Source organism: Littorina saxatilis, linkage group LG13 (assembly GCF_037325665.1).
Source record: "Littorina saxatilis isolate snail1 linkage group LG13, US_GU_Lsax_2.0, whole genome shotgun sequence".
NCBI classification, from domain to species: domain Eukaryota; kingdom Metazoa; phylum Mollusca; class Gastropoda; order Littorinimorpha; family Littorinidae; genus Littorina; species Littorina saxatilis.
This window is the reverse complement of record NC_090257.1, coordinates 30,343,150-30,357,354: the sequence shown is the minus strand read 5'-3', so window position 1 is coordinate 30,357,354 and position 14,205 is coordinate 30,343,150. Positions and strand designations below refer to the sequence as shown.

Sequence of the window (14,205 nt, the reverse complement as noted above, 5' to 3'; positions counted from 1 at the left end):
CAATGTAATGTGACGTCTTCAAATGTTAGAGTTTCTACCACAGACATACACACACACGCACGCACAAACACACACACACACACACGCACAAACGCACAGACAGACAAAGTTACGATCGCATAGGCTACACTTACGTGAGCCAAAAACCGTGGCGCCAAGCAGTCGAGGAAATTCCCGAGAAAAAGTTCTCCGGAAAAGCTGGAAGATACGTTCGTAGCCAAATCGAGAGAAAGCTGAAACTTGGACGAACCAACCAGAAAATGTCTGTCCGTCTCTGAGAGACGGAAGGCCAGACAAAAGGCAAAACCCTTTAGCCATTGTTGCCTGTGGTAGAAAGGTGACCGTAAAAGGAAACCCAACCCAACGGCAGTCGCTCTAACTCTCCTCATTTTAGAATGAGGATGAAGAAAGCATCGGGTCCACAGACATAGGCACCCGAAAAAACGAAGTCAAGCAGCTAAACGCTGCCGAACAACGCACAGACTAAGGCTAAGAGCCACAGAGCCCGTAACCCAGACGCGATTCCAAAATACCCGCTGAACACCGGCAAAGGAATGACTCAAAGGTTTCGGAACATTAGTTAGCCCTCTGCCGAGAGGAGAGGACCAATCAAAAAACTGAGAGAGAAGGTCAGCCACAAAGGATGATCTTTAGAACTGATATTGCCGAAGACAATGCCCCCTCAGAAAATCTGTATGTCACCTCCGAGGACGACTTAAGTGAAACTTAAGTTTGGACGAAACATCAGAACCAGTCCTTGCTCGAGAAAGGCAGAGCCTGACCCAGCGAAAGACCAACACCGGCCGCATAAGTCAGTCATTGTTCCTAAAGCGCCGACGTAACCATGACGTCAGTAAGAGAACAACTCTCCGGCTAACCGGAAATGTGACCGGAACAGCAAACTGTGGCTGAAACGACTGTCACCCTGACCGCCAGAAGCCAGCATACCCGAAGGTCAGCCCGAAACCCACCGGAAGAGATCCTAGAGGATGCTCAAGCCGGTGGACCTAACTCGCTGTGTGAACATCACTAAAGAGCGAAATCAAATCCCGTCGACACCCAAACGCGTGAGCGAGGTGAAGAGAGGATAAAAGCACCTGATCTTCGTTCACCCTAGGAAAGGTTGAACAAAGAATGAAGACGACATCATCGTATTGATCTACACCAAGTGTAAACAAATCAATATAATCCGTCCTAGACCGAAAAATATGATGAAAGTCTCCTAAAGATGCCAGATCTAACACGGACGTCCCATCTCCTCCTAAGAGAGAAGGATGCGTCTTGAAACAGCCACAACCGAGTCTCTCATAACTGGAAACCAGTAGAGGGAGCCAAATCCGGGTCCCCAGACAAGGCGACCGCGGAGAAGCAGAGGACGAGTGTCAGACGAAGCCCAAGTAGCCAAAACAAGCTAAGGCTAAAACTGTTCCGTAACTTGTCTTGAGGGACAGGAAAAAGGAACAGAAACGGCAGGAGTACCACTTCAGGTATGGGATGAAATAGCCCAAGAACCTGTAAAAAATGGTATGCCACAGAAGAGGAATCTCCAAACCGAAGTAGGAAAAACTCCCTCTTCCCAACCAAACGGAAGTTGTCATCGCCGTACAGGCACCCAAAGAGTGTGCCAAAACAGCTGACGTCCTTCCGGAAAACAAGTCTGTTCGCTAGCCTCAGACCCACAGTCGGAGTGGACAAGCAGACGACAAAGACCAAGGTCACAGACCAGTGGCATAAAAAACGATGCACGAGTAACCCAAAAACCGGAAACTCGCGTACCAGCGTATCACTTTGACTTATACTCTGACTGGAGTGAGAGTAAAGAAAGCCAAGTGAAGAAAGCCCGAAGGCCTATACCACGGAGGGCCCAGAGGCGGAAGGAAACACGCAATAACCGGAGACCGGAACCCGTGTCTCTGGAAATCACCTGCTCATCCCTTGACTCAGAGGAAAAGGGTAAGCGGAGAGGCCATCCAACCACCGTGTCTGGAAAAGCGGAAGTCACAACACCCTCGGGGTGAAGCAAAAACTGCCCCGGCTGAAGCACAGAGTGCGACAATGCCGACCGCTGTTGCTCTCTCTCTGGCTGTAAGAAGCCAGAAAAAGAGACAGCGTATCCAGCCAAAGCCAGAAAAGCAGCCCCTGAAACCACAGAATGCGGAAACGAGGACTGAATAGACTGAGGCCGAAGCCATAAAAGACCGGAGGCCAGTCGGCGGTCCAGCACTTCCCCGTCGCCTTAGCGTACGCGTGCAGTAGGACCCCCTAATCCGGTGAGGACCGGAAAAAACGCAGCCGTCGCAACAACAACAGCGGAAATGAAGGCTGCATAGACTGAGGCCAGAAGCCATCAAGCCCGGAGGCCAGTCTGCAGTCCATCCCATCACCGGCGGCAGAGAGAACGCATGAGGGAGGACCTATACTTCCGACCAAAACCGGAAATGCAGCGGCCGTAACCGGCAGCCACATCCAGTCCATCCCGTCACCGTTGTCAGAGCGAACGCATGAGAGAGGACCTATACTTCCGGTAAAACCGGAAATGCAGTGGCCGTAAACGGCTGCCGCTACTGTTCTGTATAGACCGTGACCACGGTGGGTAAGACGGAAGTATCAGAACAGGGGTTATGCTTCCGGTGGAGAACCGGAAACGCAGTAGCCATAAACGGCTGCCGCTACTGTTCTGTATAGTCCGTGACCACGGTGGGTAAGACAGAAGTATCAGAACAGCGGTTATGCTTCCGGTTGAAAACCGGAAACGCAGTAGCCGTAAACGGCTGCCGCTACCGTTCTGTATAGTCCGTGACCACGGAGGGTGACGGAAGTATCAGAACAGTGGTTATGCTTCCGGTTGAAAACCGGAAACGCAGTAGCCGTAAACGGCTGCCGCTACCGTTCTGTATAGTCCGTGACCACGGTGGGTGACGGAAGTATCAGAACGGGGGTTATGCTTCCGGTTGAAAACCGGAAACGCAGTAGCCGTAAACGGCTGCCGCTACCGTTCTGTATAGTCCGTGACCATCGTGGGTGACGGAAGTATCAGAACGGGGGTTATGCTTCCGGTTGAAAACCGGAAACACAGTAGCCGTAAACGGCTGCTGCTACTGTTATGCCGCAGTCCGTGCCCTCTGGGGAAATATCGGTATTGGCAACAACAGGAGAATGCAAGGAGTGACCCTGCCCCAAAGAACTGTCTCCCCTAAGGGAGTGTCCAGACGTCTCACGAGGACTGTAGGACCAGTTCAACTTACCGGTAATGCCACCACAGAAGCGGCCACCGACAAGGCAGGAACCTGCTTCCCGGAAACGGAAGCATCCAGCAAGGAAGCCAGGAACCGAACAACCACCACGGAAGGGAGCAAGACACTGCCGACCGCCGTGGAACGCTGCATCTCCTCTCTCCTCAATGCCGAACTCTGGGACAAAGATAACACGAGAGAGGACACCAAAAACCCCCCTCCAACAAGAAGGGAGCACAGAAACAACGGACGTGAACGACTGCGCAAAGCACAAGTGCTAGAAGCAGAAACATGCACGGACAAAAGCGGGGATTGCAGCCTAAACCGCAACCCCAAGCTAAAAAAGGCGACGGCGGACGAAAGCTAAACTAGCCTTAAACGTCAGCCTAGCCAAAAAGCTAAAACCAAACATAGCTACTGATAACCGAAACGACGGACGAACTATCAGACGCTAAGAAAATACGAAAAACTTCGCACAAATTACTGTAAGCACGTAAGTCCAACGGACAGAAAACTTCAGTAATTAAAAAAGTTCAAAGAACAACAACTAACCAAGCTTGTAAACTACCCGAGTAAACAAGCAAAGGCGACCTACCAAAAACATTAAAGTCAGCAAAGCTAACAAGATGCAAATGGCGAAAAAACATACGGCTAAAATTACTGAAACACGCAAGCCGCAACGGCCCGCCAAGTCAGTAAACAAAATAATTCTCTAGAGAAACACCCAAAATAACCATGCTTGCCGAACCCAAAGGAGGCCCGCACGGCTAAATACCATTATTATGGAAGTTAGCAAGCTAACTGAACACACTAACAATGGCGACAACGCAACAAGTCACTGACAAACAAGTCCGAACACGGACGAAAGTTCAGCAACAAAGCGAGAAAGAGAACACAATGACAGGAACGGGCTCACCAAACAGCAGTAGTGACGAGCAGACAGACAGGTAACATGGCCGGCAGGTGTCACACAACACAAGAGCAGACCATAGGAGCGAAAAATTTCAGTGACCTTTCCCTCAGAGGTGAAAAGATCGTATGAGGGTAGGTAGACACGTGGAGTTATGGGAAGTGACGTGTGCACACCAATATGGGAGGTAACTCCCAGTGTGACTGCTCATTACCAAAGCTACTTTCGCTTTCGTTTTGGTGATGGGGTTGCTTCCCTTAGATAGGTAAGCATTTTTCAGTGCTAAGCATCTCATGTGACTCAATGCTAATGTGATTCGGAGTAAGAATATGAAATTTAATTGGGGGTCTTAAAAGGGGGGTTCCACTGTACCTGTAAGCTCCAGTAGCACTGATGCCCCAGAGTCATGATGTAGAAGAGGGCCTTGCTGTGCTGGTCGTACTTGTAGTGTGTCTTGCTCAGCTCTTGATAGAGCTGCTGCAAGGCAAAGGGTGTACAGGCATACCACAACTTGTTGCCTTGCGGAATGCTGTTGTCACAAGTCATGTTGAAGTATTGGGTCAAAAACATTCGCTCCTTTTCATTCAGAAAGCGAATCTGGAAGAAATAACAAAAGGGATAATGTCATAACAGGTCTTCTCACTCTTTCTCTTTCTTCTTCCTTCTTTCTTGTTTTAATATAGACAAGGAATTGAGACGTTGGTGGTGGTGGAGGTGGTGTGTGTTTGTGTGTGTGTGTGTGTGTGTGTGTGTGTGTGTGTGTGTGTGTGTGTCACATTGTTCGTGTTTGTGTGTCACATTGTTCGTGTTTGTGTGTTTGTGCGTTTGTGCGTGTGTGCGTTAAAAGCAATTGCCGGAACACTACAGGACAAATCTTTATGATACTATATATATATATATATATATATATATACAAACAAATATGGAAAAAATAACCAAAACAAGCCTTCACGTTTTCACCAATATTTCGGCCTCGTGGCCTTCGTCATATATATCATAATATATATATGTATAGGTTACGAGTGGTTTTTTATATGGCTTGTAATTTTCAGTCAAGACCCAGCGGATGAATATCATAGGGATCTACGAGCCTCTGGCGAGTGGCCATATAAAAAACACACGAGTGTTGTAAGCTGTATATCCCATGCGTACACCAAAGACAACGTGGACCACAACAAAGCACTGTAGTTGTCTGTGGTGTGTAAAATAGGTGAGCCAGCGAGGTGTGTTCCTCTTCACTACAGCCACGTCGCTGAAGAAATGAAGTGCAAACAAGTGCATCCGTAAATGTGTGTTAAATCTGCATTCAAACCACTGTTCGATTTGCTTTTGAATGCATTTTAGTTTCAAGATAGTAAAGAAAGCACACACAATGAAAGTTTTCATTGAATCAAAGACATTTAGGTTTAGGTTTAGATTTAGGTTCTGAGTCCATCCAAGGTCACAGTTCCAGGCTACGGTTGCCAAAACCGGTTTGGTTAACTCGGATCCCAATTCTAGTTTAATTTTTGTGTTGGAGTGTAGAAATACGAAAATAAACTAACATTTTACTGAATAACTTTCTTTAGATTTAACCAGTCATTTCATGTACGTGAAATATATATCTGAGTTAATTTGTTCGGTCATGCTTGTGTTAATCAACCCATACTGGTAGCGTCAATTCTGTCTAAAACGGTGTAATGGCCGCTCCTTGAAACTGCGTGTTGAATACCGTTTGGACTGATTTTACTCCATCAGGATGAAATACACGTTTGCCGAGCTCTTGGATACTTTCATATAACAATGAACTTACGTCAGTGTAAAGCAAAACAGTTGGACATGCTCGAAAAATGGATGAAACAGCCTGTGCTGGATGACGAAGCGAACTGGCCAGCGAAAAAGGTACACTCGTAACACTGACGCAGTGCATCTTTGCTTGTTGAACACACAGAGAGACACGAACACACAGACACCCGACCGTACGCAAACACACACAGACACACGCGCGTGCGCGCGAGTGAATTGCTTAGGTTGGATGTCAAATTAAAAAGATCTGAAACAACTTATTTGATTTTGAGCATACATCATCTGTTTAAATTTTTAACTTTGCAGAAGTTAGTCTCAGTGTTCTGGCTGCAGATCTAAAGTCTAATCAAGCTTCAAGGTAATACGGTCAGTGCTAAGCTTAATAGGGTTCTTCCCCTTTGCCTTTGGGTAACACCGACAGTGCCCGTGCCATTGAACGCTCAGAAATAGCTTGCACACACACACACACACACACACACACACACACACACACCTTTTGGAAGGTTGGGGAATCTGTGTTGAATAATGGTAAGCTTACGCTGTCTGCTGTTGATTGTAGCTGTGGAGCTTGCTTGTGTGGGAAAGATATTGATGTTGATGCTGTATAGTTGGATAGTGGGCCTTTTAAAGAAAAAAGGAATGGAAGTGCTTGCTGCAGACTTCTTGAGTTCTGCATTGAGGTTGTTGCTATTGATGGGTGAATCATGATTGAATGTTTGCACCATGTTGTTTGTTTACATGGTTCAATCATTGTTTAATTGAAGGTTGCAATGTAGATTTAGAATCAGTGCTGTTGACATTTGTGTGAGTGCGTTTTAACTGCAGACGCTGCTCGCTACACAAGGAAAGCTTATTTACCTTGTAATTGCTCTGGTTTTGTCTGTCGATCATCGTGCTTCTGTTCAAACTGAACTGTGTGTGTCGCCGGTAAGGTTAGATGAAACTGTGCTTGGAGAACTTGACCCACTGTGCAGTTAAGAGTTGTATCCACTTCATTTTCAGTCTTGCATAGTGTTTAATTGATTCACTTTGTGTCAGTGCAATGTGCCATTTAATTTTTGTTTTGTTAGATCAGCTGTGCATTTTTAGATCAGCGGTGCAGTGTTCGTGTAAGGGAGGTTACTCTAGCTTCACCTCAAATGAACAGCGAGGTTCGTTTGCTGTCACTATCAGTTGATTCTTCGCTTTTGTTCTTTTTTTTTACTCGACCTGCACCCAAAGTGTAAAGATAAACGCTTTGTTTACTGAATCGCATACCACAGATACGTATCATGGTTTTGTCCTCTGTGAATGTTGTGTTTTCTTTTGTTTAGCCATGTGAGCAATGCTCTTCATCAATCCACTGAAACATGTTCGGTGCAGTGTCAAGGGTAGGCAGAAGTATAGTTCCTCGGCCAAACCGGAATCGGTACTATGATTTTTTTTTTTTAGCCCATTATGTATTTATTGAAGCCGAAAAATACAACATATATACCCATAGTGGCATTACAGAGACAAAGAAGCAGCTCATGGGATATATATATATACTACCCCGACACAATTGTTCATATTTTTTTTATATAAATGTCTTTGATGACGTCATATCAGGTTTTTTGCAAACGTTGAGGACACCCTGTGGTGACCTAATTTGTTTCAGCAATTTGATTGAGGTCAAACATTCTTTGGCTCAGTAAATTTATCTGTAATGGTAATTAACAGTTAATCTTTACCCACGTGACAAATAACGTTCTTGTGAATTAAGTCTCACAGACCTTCCCTAGGTAGACTATCTGTCGGGACCCTGCATTACACCAAACAGATCAAATGCAAAGACTTATTTAAAAATAATTTCCAATTAGATGTAAATAATTGTAACCACACTTTGTATAAGCTTAGCTTGTTGTATGGTCCCAATTGTTCTTGTTGTATTGGCAACCCCATGTTCTCGGAATAAAATGTGGCTTTTTTATTTTGTTTTGTTTGGAATTTTGGGAGATTTCTTTTTGGAATAAAAAACGCTCGCGCTGGACCCGAGTACTCTTCAGACTGGCTCGCTCCCCCAGTATGAACGTTTTTGTCTTGTGCACGTTTAAGACCAAATGATTGATCTGTGTGAATTACAGGTATTCCCTTTGCTATATAAATACATTGCATGCGAGCCGAGGATGTGCGTGGTGACTGGCCTTTCTCTTTTATTTGATCACAGTGAAAATGCACACACATATTCACACACACACACACTCTCTCTCCCTCACTCCCTCTCTTTCTTACACACACACACACACACACACACACACACACACACACACACACACACACACACACACACGAGTACAGACTCATGCACGCGCACACTCACACACACACACACACACAAACACACACAAAAACACACACAAAAACACACACACACACACACACAAACAGTACCACTAACACATGTGCACAAAATGAACACACACACACCGCGCGAGAGAAAAAGACGTCAAAGACTTTTGACCGTGACGTAATCTTTTTATGACGCTATATTTCTCGTCAATGTGTGACGAGTTCGGCTGTTCTATCGGACTGCCTGGCTGGCTGTGGCTCCGCGAATTCCTCCCACCGCCAAGTCGGTTTTTTGTGGTTTATTTCGCATTTAGGTCCCAGGTAACATTATGAAGTTTTAATACGATCAATCGGACCTATTATCAAGTTAGTGTATCAACTTTTGAACGAACTGCGCCCAGTAGTTTCCCAGCAATAAGCTGTTAAGTGGAGAAAGACACAGACACACAGACACACAATTAAAGTCTGCTGAGCCCTTGTACTAGCGTACTCGGGGATAAAATCTTGTTTAAACCAAAGACTTACGTCACCAGTTTCATGGAGGAGATTTGAATCTTGGAAGAAGTTGGTTCCCAACTGTGCAGGCAGAAGTTCTCTGTGCTGTAACTCTGCCACACTGACATGCATGTACTGCGACCCAGCATCGTCCTCGTTGAAGCAGAAGACATTGCATCCCATGAATCGCAACACTTGCAGGCTTGACATAGGCGGCCATCCACTCTGAAACTAACATGTAAATGAACCTCAGTGTTTTACCCTCACACACCTTATACTATAGTCCACTGGCTATAACATCCAGCTGCAAAACATGGTGCGAGATAAGTTTATACATTTGGCAAAACAAAACAAAAACGAGTCGCATGAAGCGATATAAAAACATTTAGTCAAGATCAACACCACAAACCAATCATCGCCCACACTACATTCAGATAGTCTCGGGTAACCATACCTCACACACCCTACTGCCTAGTCCACTGGCTGAAACCTCCACAAATTTCAGAAGATCCGGTCTTAAAAAGGAGGGAGTCTTAAAGGTGGTCGTCTACATTTTTGCTTTTTTTTTCAATAATCTTACGGTTAGATTTCGATACAAAATTATGTCAAATGATGAATGAACCATGGAAAAAAAAATTATAGAAAAAAAATATGTAAAAAAAAGATTTTATTTTTGGGTAGCGTGACTCACGCTTTCAATATTTTGTTTTCTGTTTGCTGAGAACATGTGCTTTGCCTAAAAATACTGACCAATCAAATTCATGTCACTATGCTTATAGCCACACCCAAACAAGTGCAGCAACAGTTTGACACTGGAGCGCTGTCCACGGTTTTTTCTAAACGCACGAAATGCACGGGATTTGAGAGGAGCTTTGCGCTTGGCATTTTCCAAATAAGGATATCCTACTATGAGTATTGAGTACTACGCTGGAATACTACAATGAATTTTCAAACGGCTACACTGGCTTCGTCTTTCCTGATCGAAAGGGGGTGTATTGTTGATATTTGTAGATAATAGACTCTGCATTTTAATGGTCAAATGGCGATTTCGGTATAAAAATGTAGACAAGGACCTTTAACAATGGGGATTAAATTTACAGAGGTTAATTATGAACAGAACATCTGAGAAGAGGGGGTCTTAAAAGCCGACAGGGAGTTTTTCATCGGGGGGGTCTTAAAAGGAAGCGCGGGGGGGGGGGGGGGGGGCGAGGGGGACTTCTACAGTACTCAAAGAAGCATAGCCCAAGATAAAAAAAAATCTCCATCCAGGAAAAAAAATTCTTTTGTTGATAGCCTTTTCAATTATTGGACATGAATGCCCATGTTGAGCTCTTTTTGTGCAATATATATATATCACAAAGGTCATGAGCTTTCTGCAATGCTATTTAACCTTTTCAAAAATGTCCACAGTGGAACTCCCTTTTAAGACCCCCAATTTCAGACTTTCTCTGAAAATGTACTGCCATTTTAAGACTACCTCTGTTTTTCTCAAATTTTTGAAGGTCGTAAAAAGGTGTGTGTGGGCGGGGGAGGGGGGGGGGGCGGGGCGGGGCGGGGCGGATGGGGCGGTTTCACTGTATTATCTTTTGCCATCAATGTATAAATTTAACCATACAGATACATAATACGCAGACACGCAACTCACAGATTTCCAGGCTTCTCTCTCCGTAACATCCAGCTTGGAGACTTCTTGACATGGACAAGGAGGGTACATCAACCCCAGCGAGGGCACAAATGAGCCCTTCCTGATCAGCCTAGTTTCACTGTTGTACAACACCCGATCCATAGCATGGAGAAATAAGCACTCATTCCGGTCACGGTTCAGGCTTGAATTGGTGAACAAGGGGAATTGGAAACTGGCCGTTCTTGAGCTCATCCGTTTGGCTCTGACAGCTGTGCATGTGATGTAACTGCAGGTGTACGTGGAGTTGGTGAGTAAATGTGTTTTCTGAGGTTCTTCTAAATGAAAGGGTAGGTAAAGCTTGCCAACAAGCTTGAATGGAGTCTTAAGGCCTTTCTTCATGAGCATTCTCCTCCTCTTGGGAAGGTACTGATGTAAGGTGAGAGTATCATTGACAACCAACACCACAAACACCAGACTGACCCCAAGGACAGCCTTTCTTTCGTTGCTCTTGTCTATGACGTAACTCCACACAGCAGGGAACTCTTTCTTGTCCAGGAGCTTGTGTTTGGCGATGTGATAGTCAATGAAACCCATCCTTGCCAGCTCGGCTATCGTAACCATGAGAACTCCATTGACATTGGTAGTCACCACTTTATTTTTCCCCCAGAGCAAGCAGGGTTTATTCAGAACTTCCTCTCCACAATCGTGACACACTTTGAACTTGGCATTCTGAGCCCTGAGCAGAAAAGACGACATCTTCTTAGAAGGTACTGGCTCTGTTAGGCATCTCTGGAATTCTGGGTCATTCAACGTTGTCACGTCCAATGAGAAAGTTTCAGGCATCTCTGATTCTGCATCCACCAGCTCATCCTGCATGTGAAATGCACAGTCAAAACTCTGAGGCTTCCTTTTCACCACAGTGTCAACTGCCACTTCATCCGTCTGGTCAAAAGCACCCTCTTCCTGATCTCCCCCTGGGGAAATGCCAAGATGCCATGCATGATCAACAGCATTATTGTTTGAAGCACCATCATCAATTAACTCTGACGCTGGACTTTGCACCTTGTCAACTCCAAGTCTGATGATGCAATCAGTGTCAGGCGGACCGTCAACCAAGTCAGTTGGAGCATTCGTCTGGCTTTGCAGCAGGTGTGGGCTTAACTGGAGCTGAGGACCCTGGCTTTCTGCCTTGTGGATACTGGATGAGAAGACAACCCCCTCAGTATACACATTTGTCTGCGGTATGGCTGGATTTAATTTAAATGCTTCGCTGACGTTGTTGATGGAGATCACTCCCTTGTCTGAAGACTTGACAAGAAGCATAGGTCTAACAGGATGCTGCGCCTCCCAACCTGTGTTTGTCAGTGCACTGGGGGATGACAGACCTTCCAAGACAAACGTGGCAGATGTGGCAATCAGGCTACTGCTCAGGCGTACAGTCCCTTCTTGACATGCATGTGAAGGTCTTCCGGCGGTGTCTGTTGCCACAGCAGGAAGCTTTGTGAAATCTCTGTCAATGTCTGTGAAACCGGTTCTAGAGAACTTTGTGGGTGGTTGGCACGATACTGGATGTGTCTTGACATTTGAACGTCTCTTCTGACCTGCCACAGCCTGGCCGAGTTCTTTTGAGGCTACAGTTCTACAGCCTCGGAAAGACTGAGCTTGGAGATCTTTATTGGATTTCTCAGTGATACTGATAGCAAGCGGTTGGATGCCTGATGAGCCAGTAACGCCATCAAAGTTTGGGGAATGGCCAGCAGTGTAAGCTAAACAGGCTAGCTCTTCTGAATCCAGGACATCACCTTCATAATCACAATGTCCCCCTCTGGAAGATGTATCACAACTGTTGCTCTCTTCAGCTTCATGTTCAGAAAAATCCTCAGCCACTTCAACATCAAACTCCAGATCCAACAATTCTCCTGATTGTTCTTGCGGTCGATGCTCATCATCCGATTCTTTCGCTAAATTTGAGGAAAAAACTGTTTCTTCATCACTACCCATTCTAATGCAATAGCCATCATTCTGATGACCTCTACGAGCTGAATGATCAGCAGAATAGCGCACTATTTCCTTGTGAGGTGCCACTGTTTCCTCAACAGAACTACTTTCTGTAGAGAGACTTTTCTTGCTGCTTTCTTGTGGTTTCCCTGCTACAGAAGCTGGTCCAGGAGTAACATTATTAGCTAGCGTTCTTAGTATGTTACTAGCAGGCTCTGATGCTGATTCAGAAATCTTTGCTCCTTTGTTAGTATCTATCTCCGAAGTCCCATCACAGACCTCTACATCACTGAAGTCTGAATCCGAGTCTAAAATCAGGTATGACACCACCTTTTTCTTCATGACCCTGCCCGACACAACAATGTCCGAGACGCTCTGATGGCTCTTGCTGCTGGACAAGAACTGCTCCATTCTGGAATGGAACACATCATGGATTGTGTCGCTGTCTGTTTTGCTCTTGTCACAGCGTGTAGACGATTCAGATACTGGAGCGCTGACAGATCCCTGCTTTGCATAGGTTCCAAAGTTGTCGTTACTTGCAACGGGGTCTTCATCATCGCTGACATCCACAACAGTAGGAGATGGCTGCTCCACAATGGCAACATAATCTGAGTCACTATCATCATCCATGGCTACTGCCTAACAATTATGAATCCAAGTCTAAGTCAATTGAAAGCGCTCATCCCAGAATCATTTGTAAAGAAAGACCTGGTGATGTTAATGTTCTGATGCTATTTATACACACAAGAGAGAATGGTGTCCGGCAACTGCTGCCTCATCTTGACTTAAAACGTCCAAGGTATATGATCTGGTGACATGGCACAAGATTTGTTCATATCCATCTGGAAGATAGAAAACAGCAGAAAAGGTCAAAAGCTAGAATTAATGAACTCAGATATATATGTGGCAGTCTCACTCCCGACACAAGGAAATGCAACCACTTTGTATCAAATTATCTTAATTAATACAGGATAGAATATGCTGCTGTAAACTAATATGATTTATCAAAAATAGCATAATTAGGCCTGTCAGATAAGCAAGACTAGTTAACTAGATGTTAATTCAAACACAACAAACTGGGAACATATGTTTTAAAGTAATGTGCAAGCGCTTGTCAGAGTAATATAAAAACAGTAACAATCACACTCACAGCAGTTCCTCATGCACTACCCACTTTATTACATCAATGTGATTGCAAATGACAGGAATGAAGAAACCACAGAAATGTATTTACCATTTTCATATCATATTCATAATTTTGGTAATCTTGGGGATACTTTCACACTTGAAAATGGCATAATTTATACCACATTGATTATCAGTAGGCCTACTCTATCATTGTTGGGATAGCTGTCATGGCGGACATTTCTCCTTTGCACTACAAACTGACTGCTTCGACAGTGCATGGGCATGATCGAAAGTTTCATCTGAATCTGCCTTCGATTTCTTTTTAGTGAAACATAACGTATGTACCTATGTTCATAACAAACGACGGGTTCAACATAACCCACAGTGCACGAGCCACGAGGAAAGTACTTCGTCAGTCACATCGAAAAAGAACATAGTTGTCTCTCTTGTATAAGAAAGCTAACTCGTGTATAAAAGATCAGACAGTTTCATTTTACAGTTGTTCACCTTGGCTGAGGAACTTACCTTGGCCGTTTTCATTTGGATTAGATCGTTTACAAAACAACGAGGGCATTTTCTCCTTATACACAGTTTTGTCAAGATTGCTCAAATACTACAAGGTTTGTATTTAAACCAGAACTTCAGGACTTCAGTGCCAACGCCGTGAAAGAAGGGAGCGAACCAGTGTATTTCCTGGTTCAAGTTGACGGGAGTTAGGTTTTCTT

The 14,205-nt window shown here is 44.8% G+C and overlaps 1 protein-coding gene across 1 annotated transcript in view; it reads right to left on the bottom strand.

Moving 5' to 3' along the window:
- The window catches only part of LOC138945969 (uncharacterized), a 31,234-nt gene extending 17,083 nt beyond the window's left edge, over window positions 1-14,151 (bottom strand). The window contains exons 1-4 of the mRNA XM_070317499.1: window positions 14,006-14,151; window positions 10,376-13,194; window positions 8,761-8,961; window positions 4,516-4,740 (exon numbers count right to left, since the gene is read on the bottom strand). Coding sequence (XP_070173600.1) covers window positions 4,516-4,740; window positions 8,761-8,961; window positions 10,376-12,982 — 3,033 coding nt within the window. The 5' untranslated portion in view covers window positions 12,983-13,194; window positions 14,006-14,151. The remainder of the gene's footprint in view (window positions 1-4,515; window positions 4,741-8,760; window positions 8,962-10,375; window positions 13,195-14,005) is intronic.
- Window positions 14,152-14,205: the final 54 nt, after the last annotated feature.